At 38.5% G+C, this 13,059-nt stretch overlaps 1 protein-coding gene across 1 annotated transcript in view; it reads left to right on the top strand.

Annotated features, from left to right (window-relative positions):
• Nucleotides 1–13,059, top strand: part of Fancd2 — a 147,846-nt gene that overhangs the window by 18,294 nt on the left and 116,493 nt on the right. The window contains exons 5-6 of the mRNA XM_067158781.2: nucleotides 2,044–2,120; nucleotides 10,167–10,359. Of these exons, the coding sequence (XP_067014882.2) occupies nucleotides 2,044–2,120; nucleotides 10,167–10,359 (270 nt within the window). The remainder of the gene's footprint in view (nucleotides 1–2,043; nucleotides 2,121–10,166; nucleotides 10,360–13,059) is intronic.

Below are 13,059 nucleotides of genomic sequence, written 5' to 3'. Positions count from 1 at the left end.
CATGAACTATAATGTTTTATGAAATCATCTTTCAACATTTTACCCTATAATTTATAAGATTAGAATGACTCCATATGTATTATTTTTAAGATTGATATAGGCTGATGATGCCCGTAAAGGAGGGTGAAACATGTACCATTGACTTTTATGTATTATGTATAAAAATTACAACCATATGAAATAGTGGATCATATTGTATTGTATTGAACAGGTGGACTTAAAATATTGTAACAATATTTGAGACATACGTCAACTTCAATATGGAACCAAAATGAGAATAGTTACTTTTAAGTGGTATGTTCCGAGCTGTCAGCGGGGAGATGGCGTGGAATGACATTAGTAGACGAATAAGTTTGAGTGGCATCTTTAAAAGTAGGAAGATCACAATGTGAAGATAAAGTTGGAATTCAAGAGGACAAATTGGAGCAAATATTCATTTATAGGAAGAGGAGTTAGTGATTGTAATAACTTACCAAGGGAGATGTTCAATAAATTTCCAATTTCTTTGAAATCATTTAAGAAAAGGGAAAGCAACAGATAGGGAATCTGCCACCTGGGCGACTGCCCTAAATGCAGATCAGTATTGATTGATTGATTGGTCTGAACCATTGGACTGTGACTAAGCAAAGTGGGTCTGGAGGCATAAGCCCCCAGGTTAGGTCTGCAAAGCGGCTTTTAGGTCTCTAGCATTCTGTAGGGCGATAGCAGCGCATTCTATGTTGGACAGTGTGCAAAAGATGAATTAACTTATATTTCGGGTCAGTAAGAAAGCAATTGGTCTGGATTTGTTAGGTCTGGCTAGTGACAAAGCGATTAGTCTGGATTTGTTAGGTCCGGCTAGTGACAAAGCGATATTGGTCAGGATTGATTAGGTCTGGTTAGTGACAGAACTATTGGACTCTGAACAAGCAAAGATCCGCAAAGTGGCTTTTAGGTCTCTAACATTCTGTAGGGCGATAGCAGAGCATTCTGCATTAACATAAGTATTGTATTAAATTACTGCTGTTGTGTATTTCACATTGTTTCCTTTACATGGAGATTTTTCTTTGTGCTTTTATTCAGCCGAGGTTGGTAACGCAATTTAATTATTAGCATTGATGGCAATGACGTCGCATTCTGTTCACGTTGACCAATAGGAATGCAAGTAGCTACTTCAGCCATGGACGATGGCGAGTGGTGCTCTTTATTAGGTTATAAAAGTAAATGTACTTCTGGGGGTGGGATGGTGGGTTCCTAGACATCGCAATGGACACATCTCTCCTCTAAAAGGAATTCCAATTAAGATTTGCATTATTTTCACTTCCTTTTAATGTTGGGCTGCGGAGTGTCAACTTATACCTTGAATTAGCCTGGGAGAGGTCGTGTTGCGGTCTTTTGGAAAAGGTTTGTGTTATTCATGTAACCATTTTTGTTTGCTGTGTACCCTTCCCACCATATCTCATCTAGTCCTATCGGAGAGTTTCAGCTGTACTTTTCCACAGTCCACTGTTGCACGGTAAATGCAATTATGAACAACTTATTTCAGACCTGGTCGAATTTTCCATTTTACGATGAAGATCGAATAATAGGATTGAATTAAGAAGCACTTGGATAGCACAGAGGAAGAAAAATGAAACAGAAACCAAGTACTAGAGTTGAAAAAACTGAAAACAAGAAATGTATTACTGTACTTATCCAGGGAGATGAAGACAAGTATATGCAGCATACTAAAATAATGTAAATGAATGAGAGCCATCTGGGATGGACTGTGAACATGTACCATCAAGGCAGGAAACAGGGCCTGGCCGTTGCGTCTACTGTGATTTTATAACTATTAGGCTCTTCAGTCTGCTGGAACTAACTTTGAGTAAATAAATTTATGAACCACCCGAAAGAGAAAACATATGGTAAAGAAACAACAATTAATTCTATTTTAATTAAGTTGTTTGTTTTTTGTTTTTTCTTAAGTTATTCATAGATGTCCTTTTGTAGCATCAACATATGTTGTTTAATCTAGCATTCAAAATTTAGATTTTCTTGTTAGAAACACTGATTTACTTGCAGGTTCAAAGAGAGGTGATCTTCTGTTTGCCAGATATCATTGGGGACCAACAGCATGACCAGACTGCCAGGAAACTCAGGTAATTAGTAAGGAATGCATGTGTGGAAAGGTTGCTGTGTGTGCAATTTTGTACTGTTCTGCCATCTGGCGGAGATGAGTGGCGGCAGGAGAGACGAGTGTACTTCAGCTTCACTTAGCCAGCACAGTGTTTAGTTGATTAGTTTTAAGTTCTGGAACATCACTTAAAGCCACAATTTGCTGGAGAACCCTTATGGCCAAGTGCACGAACCTTGTTTACCGTAATCAGCGTTTAAGATTCTTCTTAAACCTTTCTTTAAATGTAACTGGGAAGCATTAATCAGATTATTATTTCAATTCCTGATTATTGTGGGTAATAATAACGGCGTGTGGCCTCCGAAGAGGCCTGGTGCAGATCTTTCGCTTTGACACCGTATAGGCCATATAGGATGGGGCCCTATGTATGATGAATTCTATTGCTCAGGTCGGCACATACACCCACCCCCCGAGCCATTGGAATTAACCAATTAAGGTTAAAATCCCCGACCCGGCCGGGAATCGAACCTGGGGCTCTCTGGACCAAAGGTCAGCACGCTAAACATTTAGCCATGGAGCCAGACATTATTGTGGGTTACAGTTAAACAGTCAAGTTCCAGCGGTTATCAAACATGAATAGTGATTAGCAGTGAAGGTAAAATGGCTGCCATATTGGGAGATTTTTAGAAAATGAACTGTTATATCTGGAATGTGTGGAACAGAATGAAAATGGGCGTGAATGTATAATAGTGAAGAGAGGTGATCCTTTTGAAGAACTTAGTGATAGGAAATTTGTGGAAAGGTTTGGCTTATCTAAACAAACAGTTTCATTTATTCTGAAGCAATGTAAAATAACCTACAATTTCCAGCACAGAGAAATCATCCTGTTTCTGCTATCAACAGACTGCTCACTACACTGTGGTATTATGCCACTGGTTATTTAACATAATTGTAGGTGATACTGGTAATATGCACAGAACAGCAGTAGCTCGGATTATACATGATGTGAGTAATACGATAGGTTCTGCTTTATGGTGACTCCATCTGTCTTTTTATTTACAATGGCATCTTTGTGTGTGATCATTAATTACGCCACAATATCGGTTTCAAAATCTAAAAAATTGGACGACCTTTTTCTCTTTTGTTCTTCCCTGTTTCTAATAAGTACTGTCAGCAAAGAAGTGAATTTTCCTCCTAACAAAAGAAACATGAAATCACTGAAGTGCATTCTCAATTCTTTGCTAGCAAGTTAATCATCAGGCTAGTGTTTAATTCCATTGTCAGCTAAACATGCTTAACTAAACATTGATTAAGAATGATGCTCCATGGTTCCTTGTAATCAGTTCTTGAATTTAAACAATATTTACGTTCACACTGCTTAGCCAAATCCTAAACGAGGTTGTTGCACTTGGCCATTAGAGTTACAGAGAAAAATGTAATGCACATCATCATCGTCGTGAATTCGTTCCAGCGAGCCAGCTAGGATGTTTTAGAATGATGTGCCTCCATTTGTTATGGTCTAGATATGCTGCCTCTCTAGAGCAGAGTAGCTCAGCTGGGCAGGCTTGGCGTAACTGTGGGCAGTTTATGAGTTAAGCACACGTCACAGTCAAGCGAGAGAGCAAACACATTCGGTACAGCAAAGGAGTGACATTCAATTGTGACTACAGAGCTTTCCTCGCATCATTTTCAATAAAATGTTGCTTGGAATACAGCATAAAGGAAGACACTTTAATCTTAAGAAAAACTTTTTTCTTCAAATATTCGTGTATGATTTATACTGTGATATTAACAGGCATTGTTTTATTTTCCTATATTTACACATTCAAAGAAAATTGATACGGTACGTTATACAGTCACTCAAAAAGAAATTTAGCGCATGGTATTTTTATGTTCCTCGCACTTAATATTTTATCAGACTTTTTCTTTATTATCATCAAATTCACGTCCCATGTAGATAATAATAATAATGTTATTTGTTTTACGTCCCACGAACTACTCTTTTACGGTTTTCGGAGACGCTGAGGTGCCGAAATTTAGTCCCGCAGGAGTTCTTTTACGTGCCAGTAAATCTACCGACACGAGGCTGACGTATTTGAGCACCTTCAAATACCACCGGACTGAGCCAGGATCGAACCTGCCAAGTTGGGGTCAGAAGGCCAGCGTCTTAACCGACTGAGCCACTCAGCCCGGCCCCATGTAGATAAAAACCCTGTTGATAGAGCAGGCATGAGGGAGTTTTTTAAAAGTAACTATGATCGGTGGAAAACGATAAATAAAAATGTTAACAGACTTTGAAATGGGTTTAATTATACCTTTAAAGGTGGTAAGGAATGGTAAAGATCCACCTTATTATAATAGAGAAATAGAGAGACTAAGAAGGAGGTGCAGATTGGAAAGAAATTGTTAGAAGTGGCTGTGGAAGTAAGGAGAAATTGAAGGAACTTACTAGGAAATTGAATCTAGCAAAGAAGGCAGCTAAGGAAAACATGATAGCAAGCATAATGGTCGGTCATATACGTTTTAGTGAAAAATGGAAGCGTATGTATAGGTACTTTAAGGCAGAAATGGGTTCGAAGAAGGACATTCCAGGAATCATTAATGATCATATACTTCTCATGTCGATAACTTGCCATAGAATAGGTGAGATAACACTCCTTTCCTTTATGGAGCAGTTCTTGCAGATGTTTCTTGCTTTGTAGACATCCTAATCGAATTGAATACATAAGAATTGGACAAAATAAGACTGTATTAATAAAATGCTGCATTTTACTTCACACCAACTACTTTACTAAATGCATTATTCGAACATGCCACAATTCTACTTATCTGGTATTACCATATTTACTTGTGTATTAGACCCCCCCCCCCCCCCCCTCCTGGCTTTTCGAGACAAAGAAAATGAAAAAATAAATCTCGCGTATAAGACCCCCCAACATAATTCATCAGAGAACAATGACGATTCCGCTTCGAAGCGGGTACAAGTCTTATTGCAGCTCTGATGACATCGCACAAATTTGTTAGTTTCGTCCGTACGACGTACGCAATGGGAAACGCGTCGAATCCATGCAGTACAAATGTGTTTCGTAGTTAAGAAATGTCTGCCTCTGTAGCGTAGGTCTACTGCAGCTCTGATGACATCTCACAAATAGATGAATAGGCCTAGCTTCGTGTCCAACCTGCGCATTGCAAGGATGCATCAGTCATGCTATATGCCTGTGTTTTGTAGTTAATAATGTCCGCCAGCATATGGTTAGCACAATTAGTTGCTGTTTTCGGGGGTCTGACTTCGATTCCTGGTACCGTACTGCCAGAGATTTATGAAAGACAGGAAGGTTGATACGCGGTAAAAGCGGTACATGTAACTCCCCTCCACTGGGGGTGTGTCTAAAAAGAGCTGTACCACCTCGGGATGAGGAAACGAGTTTACTTTAGTTGAGAAATATTCGCGGTTATTGCTATTTATACAGCAGGCGAGATCATTAACAAAGTGGTCGTTTAATATCTCGTAACTTGGGCCAGTATATGTACTAGTATATATTTGGAGAAAAGTAAGTTTAAAACGTGATAAAAGCTATCCAATTAAAACGATTGTTTTACTCGCCAGCGTACCTAACAAATAATAATAATAATATTTTTATGTCCCCACGTACTTTAAACGATTTTCGGAAATGCCAAACAAAACATACTAGGGTATGCGTTAAAAAAAACAAACAATGAACATACAAAATTAAACATTATGATAATAAAATGCATTACCGCCACACCTGTAGATATCCATAAATGTGGTATATTTTCCTGTTATTTATTTTTATTTTTTCTGTCAAAGTTTTTGCATTATCAGGGCGATGGGTACCTAACCTGAACAATGTGGTCTGTCTTATCTCATGGACAGCTGTTTACGCAAATCCTGATGTGATAAATGTAGAGAACGAGCATGAAATATACTTAAAAATAAGGGTCTGTGTTTCAACAGCCACAGTTATCAAAAGAATGTTTCCAGTTACTATGTATTACATTCGGAAGTACAACTCGTAACATACACTAGTTATCAGCTGATGGTTTGGCATGCCTTCTACAGTATGGCTTTATTCGGAAGGAGTGGCTTCTGCTACATATACACCAATTGGGAATATCAGAGACCATCTGAGAATAGATTTACACTGTTTAGACTCTATAGTCGTGAACAAAATTATTTTGAAAAGGTTCAAAAAGACTGGACCTCGTATGCTCTTGATTGCAGTGCATGGCTCAAAGAGAATGAAGAATGGCTGACGTGACTGATGAGAGATAGCGGTGAAGATGACGTCACTTAAAATGACGATACGCCGATAGCAAGGCAGGGAAGTTGGCGGCGCAAGGCAGTAATTCAAATGAAAGCAGTGATCAGGTTTACTGTGTGGTAGGCCTACTGCTGAACTGACAAAGACAAATGACTGGCCATTAAGTTCTTTTGTATCAATATTTAATTATATGTTAACATGATACTCTTATCCCTTTCTTCTACGGGATCGAGTATGAAGTGAGACGAATCTTCGTAGCGAGTTTTTACGGCCGTATGCCCTTCCTGACGTCAACCTCACCAGGGGAATTAATGACATGTAACGAATGACGTGATATGAGTAACCAAAACAGATTTTTATATGTATCGTAGGCCTAAAAGTCGTGTTCATTTTTTGTCCTTTTACGTTTAGAAATACTGCCTTCCGACGAAAATAGTCAGTATAACTTAAATACATTCTAAGTTTGTTAAATAATAGTATAGAATGTTTATGCGTACAATTTATAGCTCTTTATAACCTAGAAGTCATGTGTTCGCTGCACACAATTTTGAGGTTTTCGCATATTGGACCCCCCTTTATTATTTTTGGCTGTAAAAGTGGGGAAAAAAGGGGTCTAATACGCGAGTAAATATGGTATTCAAATTGCTTTACAATCCTACAGAAAAAATATTCTTTACTTATTCTCGCAAATGGTAATATTAGCGACTTTTCTCAACACGGCAGTGGCAGTACATTTAATCTCGCAAGTCATGACAAAATTGACTAAATAGTGCCAACATGAATGGTAACTGTAAGATATATCAACAAGTAGGGAGCCTAAACTGTATTGTTAGCGACACTGAATCAAACTCAACAGTTAGAAAGTAACTAAAATCACTACTTTCATTATGAACAGGGGAGAAAGAGTAAGGTTGTTCCCTTAGTGACTATACATACATGGTGGGGCGTATATACGGGGGTCATTGGTTGAGTTGAAGCAGTACCAACCTTATTTCACATAATGGACTCGCCCCAGTTTTTCTTCATTAAATTGTGGAAAAATTATACACAGAGTATTCGCATATATATGGTGCATTTTCAATTTAATATTTCAAAGTAATACTTAGCTACTCCTGTGAACTACCCTCTGAGACGTTCAGATGTAATGTTGTTACGGTAGTCAGACAAGACATGCGTCATTTCATTTTTGAATATAGAAATTAAGTATATCTTCATAAGCAGTACTGTTTGTTAGGTCTATGAAAATATGCTTTGTTTCTAGTCTCATTTTAAGCTTGCATCAGATAGCACCGATAGATAGATTTTTTTTTTCTTCTTCTGTGATTTCACTCATATCAAAAATTAATTGAATGCTTCTGCTTTGTCTCTTTTACAGCCCAGTTCTAAGAGTAATCACATTTTTAACGTGATAGAAAGAAATACATTTTTTTATAGAAGAAGATGGAGAATGCTGTGATGAATAATATTTTAATGGACATGATATAGGTTTTTGGGCTTATGCCATGTCAGGAAAATAAGGTGAGATTCTTTACGTTTCGCAGAGAACTTTGCTCTGCGTCGTCGGAAGAAAATCTTGACTGTCCACGAGAAAGGCTTCTAAAACAAAACACACATTCATTTTTCTTTATAAAACTTCATCAAAGTCATATGGGGAACGTTATTAGAAAAATAGATACATCTTTAAAAAGGCAGACCATTGAAAATCTTCTTTGTAGAAAAGTTTGATGTCGATAAGGAAACGTGTAAAGATAAAATGGAGGCTGCAAAAGATGTGTTATTGTAAGTAGATTTGAAGAATGTTTAGAAAAGAAAAACTTCTCCTCCTCCTCCTCCTCCTCCTCCTCCTCCTCCTCCTCCTCCTCCTCTCACTTCTTTCCATTTTGTGACTACATAGCATCACTTTAATCAGTCCATAATCCAAGTCTCATCAAAGGGACTGAGGCTGTTTGGGCCTTGCTGTCCTCTCAGTACTTTTTCATGTGTTCTAGTCTTCGTGTTCTTTCTGGTGTTGAAAATATTCATGTGTGAGTTTGTTTCTTGTGAGCATGAAACAGATGTTTTGTGTCCTGTATTTTTTGTTGTTTCATTTTATCTTATCTATGGTATCTTCTGGTGGAAAACCAATTTCCTTCAGATCCTCTCTTATTTCTCACTTTTCAGTCTTATAATTCTTAAAATTTATTTGTCCACCTGGTCAGTACTATATGATGTTACAATTGAAAATTGAAACATTAAATTAAAAAAAAAAAACTATTAGGAAAAGGAACAAAGAAAAGAAACAAGAAGGGTGGGAAACTGTTATTATTTACTCACTCCCCATTGTCCTCAAATTGCTGTGCGCTGCCTGCCAGCCCAATTGACGCTGAATTGGTGGTTGATCACTGCAATGACTTGGGGGAGGGGAAGCAAAAGGAAACAGGTGTATTATGTGTTATAGGTGGAATATTGCTATACTGTTTGTTAATGCTTATCACTTTTTTTTTTACTCAAGAAAGGGCACCTGAACAAAGGCTCTAAACGGTGTAATACAAGGATAAAATATTGGTGGAGTTTACAGAATATTTACAATACAGTAATATCTTATTTCTGAATACGTTACAGACTGAGAGAAGAGGAAACCCTTACAAATATATAAGACCACTGTACATTACTTGGTAACTTATGTAAGATTTACTGTTCGGTTTCTTTTATACATTGATTATTTCTTGTTTAAATTTTGAAATTGTTGCTGCCTGTTTTATATGTTCAGGGAGAGCATTGTACAACTTCACAGAGTAGTGCCAAAAGGAGTTACAACCATATTTACTAGTTTTTACAAATTCTGTATGGACTCTCTCTGTTGCTTGAGTGTTATATGAGCGTCTGTCAGAATTTTATTTATGACACAGTTTGTATGAACCAAATTATACTAAATTTTATATACCATCTTAGCTGAAGCTGTATCACATAACATGTGGAGTGGTAGAAGTCTGCGTTTCTTATAAAAATAGTTCGTTCACACCGGGCGATTGGCCATGCGGTTAGAGGCACGCGGCTGTGAGCTTGCATCCGGGAGATAGTAGGTTCGAATCCCACTATCGACAGCCCTGAAAATGGTTTTCCGTGGTTTCCCATTTTCACACCAGGCAAATGCTGGGGCTGTACCTTAAGGCCACGGCCGCTTCCTTCCAACTCCTAAGCCTTTCCTATCCCATCGTCGCCATAAGACCTATCTGTGTCGGTGCGACGTAAAGCCCCTAGCAAAAAAAAAAAAAAAAAAAAAAATTAGTTCGTAGGCATTAAGGGCAGTAAATTACAAAGTACAGTAGTTTTCAATGTAAAATGGCAACTTTCTCAAAGAGATCCTTATTGCAACATCCCCAAACATGAATCAAGTGACTTTCAATGTGAGCATGATAAATAGATTTTAAAAACTTATGAAGTTATGTCTTAGCCTTTGAAGCACTCCAATGGCTGGAGTTACTTTTTTGCATATGTTTTAAGTTGTTCATTCCAGTTAAGCATTTCATCTATTTTTAAACCTAGAAACTTAGTAAATTGCACTCTTGGTAAGGTATGATCGCAAAATGTTAGTGTAAGATAAAGATGAGTAGTTTGTTTGTTTTATCAAGTAATTGAAAGTATTAACTTTTTCTGAAATGTCATTAATGTTTAAATTTGGATTATTCTCTGATGATGCTGAACAATACCTAGTGAAGTGTAGGAAGTGTGTTGTAGGAGACCTTGGTGCTGAAGAGGCAAATATTGCCATCACTGTGCTTTTAATTGCTGATTTTTTCTTTCCTTAGCGAGTTGCTGATGGAGAAATTTGAGCTGACACCAGTGATCCTGGATACGCTAAGTAATCTTATCCTGGACCCTGCGTTACGCACAGAGGTGAGCGAGAACGTGCTCAAGGCTCTGAGAGCTGCGCCTGTTGATTTCCTGCCCAACATCGTCCAGTTTCTTGTCACAGGCACCAACACTGAGGATATGGTTCTGGTGAGTAAAGGCATCATGTTGCTACTTTGTGAGACACAACATTAACACTAGAACGGCCAGAGCGGTCATTTTGACCATTGGTGAATTTCAAGGTATTTCCATGCTCGTAATGTTTTATGCACGAGGTTGTTCTTTTGTGACTTTTAATCTTTTAGGGTTATGTACATTCACGTGAAAAATTACATCTATAGATGATAAGGGAACAGCGATAATGTCCCTTATACCTAGGACGACCATAAGCGGTCATTTTGACCGCTTCACTTCCTTGCTTCACAGCTTGCTTCCTGTGATATATTTACAAGTAGCGCTATAGGGGCATATGATGTAACTAAATACTATGCCTCTAGCAGTGGTTGTGAGTGGACGAGTTATTGCCTGTCCCTTGTGTCGTATAGTGCGTAATAATGGCTCGGCGCCAAAAACTTACTCCTGTTCAATTATTAGCAGAACTTGAAAAGCGAGGAGAAGACGAATCAGGTGACGAAGATACATTATTAGATATAGGCGTAATGAGTGACGATGAGGATTTTATACCTCAACAGTGTGATAATATGTCGGATAGTGATGGTGATTCGGCTGATGAAAATATGCACACATTGAGTGCACTTCGCACCTACGATAGACGCAGTTACTCCTTCAACCAGCCGTGATCAATCTTGCAGCAGAGAACGATCTCTTAGCAGCGGGCAATCTGTTCGAAGAGGAAGGGGATGAAGTGGGAGAGCTCATGAACTGGTAAAGTCTTCTTCATTGGCCCCAGGGAATCAGTTATGTAGTGAGGGTGGAACAACTATTTGGACTGTTATTGACAGTAGTGGGAACCCCCATTGGAAGGATGGCTGCACTGAATGTACTGAAAGTGGCAGCAGGGCCTACTTCTCACGCTAAGCGTAACGTAGAGACTAATAGGAAGGCTAGTGCCTGGCGTTTATTCATTGACGCATCCATGTTGAAGCATATAAAGATGTGCTCGTAGACAGACAATGGATAATAATTGGTCTATTTCTTTGGAAGAATTAGATGCTTTTATTGCTTTGTTATACGCCCGTGGAGCTTATAAACTTACTAGTCTAGCTGTAGATCATGTGGTCTTCTTTGTGGGGTCCCCCTGTTTTCACTAACACTATGGCAAGGAACAGGTTCAAAGAAATTCTAATGTATTTGCGCTTTGATCTCCGTAAAACTAGATCCACTCGTTTGCAGACAGATAAATTTGCATTGGTGTCGGCTATTAGAAATAGATGTATTGAGAACGTATGCGTGCTATAAACCAGGAGCGAATGTCACAGCTGATGAACAACTCTTCCCCAGCAAAGCTCGGTGCAGGTTCATGCAGTATATGGCCAACAAGCCAGATAAATTTGGCATAAATTTCTGGCTACTGGTAGACGTTGATTCTATGTATGTGTGCAATGGGTTTCCTTATCTTGGGAAAGACGAAATGCGACCCGGCAATGAGTCACTGCCTGAAAATGTTGTCATGAAACTTACGGACCCATACCTCATGAAAGGACGTAACATGACCACTGATAACTTCTTTACATCGGTAAAGTTGGCTGAGAGACTGAAAGAGAAGAATACTAGTATTGTTGAAACAATCAATCGAGTGAGGAAAGAAATTCCGGTGTCAATCAAAGCACTATGTATAAATCTGTACGAGACTGTCATACTTCAGAAGGAAGATCACACTACACTCACAGTATATCAAGGAAAGTGAACAAGAATGTGCTGCTGCTAAGCACTCTACACACCCAATCGTTCAAATCAGTGAAGATAACGAAAAGGTCCCTAGTACTACTGAATTTTATAACGGAACTAAGTATGGTGTGGATGTAACTGATCAAATGGCGCGTAAATACACCACTAGAGCTGGTATGCCGAAGGTGGTCTGTACATGTATTTTACAACATACTTGATCTAGCAGCAATAAATTCATGGATAGCCTACAAGGAAGTTACGGGACAGAGAATATCTCGACATGATTATATTCTTGAAGTAATACAATAAATAAGATCTGATTTTTGTGAAGACAAGATCCCGGTTGATTGAACTTCCTACACTTCAGCCTGAGCCTCAGATTCAGGTTCAGTGTGCCAGTCGTAAGCGACGACAATGTCAAATGAACTCCAATTGTAAACAGAACAAAACCTCTGACACATGTTCTTCATGCAACAAAGTAGTCTGTGGAAAATGACCGTGTAATGTAATAGCTTGCATAAATTGCTTGCCAAGTGCCTAAATAAGCTTGTAAACAAATAGAGACCGTTATTTATATCATAATTATTCACAAAGGCACTCAATAGCAAGTCCGCCGAAATACTTCATTGTTACCTATGAGAAGTGAGAGAATATGAACAATTATTAATATTTAACAATGGACTGATCTGTATACAATACATACTAATGGTGAACTGTTGTTTTAAAATGAATTATTGAACATTCGCATGTTTCCTAGATTCTGGATCCTAGGTATATGGCAGTAAGCGGCAGCGGTCAAAATGACCGCCTACGGCCTTTATAGGTATGAGGAATGTTCGGCCGTTCTAGTGTTAAAGGAACACACATGGTGACCATCATCATTGAACCCTTCCAGCATACTGGGTAGGGTGGTTGTAAAGTAACACTTTCCAATGATGTCTGCTCAGAAACGTTTTGTTGTTCGTGACAAATTTCCAACTTCATCCCCTGCTCTCCATGTCT

This window comes from Anabrus simplex, chromosome X (assembly GCF_040414725.1).
Source record: "Anabrus simplex isolate iqAnaSimp1 chromosome X, ASM4041472v1, whole genome shotgun sequence".
NCBI lineage: Eukaryota > Metazoa > Arthropoda > Insecta > Orthoptera > Tettigoniidae > Anabrus > Anabrus simplex.
The sequence above is the reverse complement of the archived record's forward strand: the minus strand, read 5'-3'. Positions and strand labels throughout refer to the sequence as shown.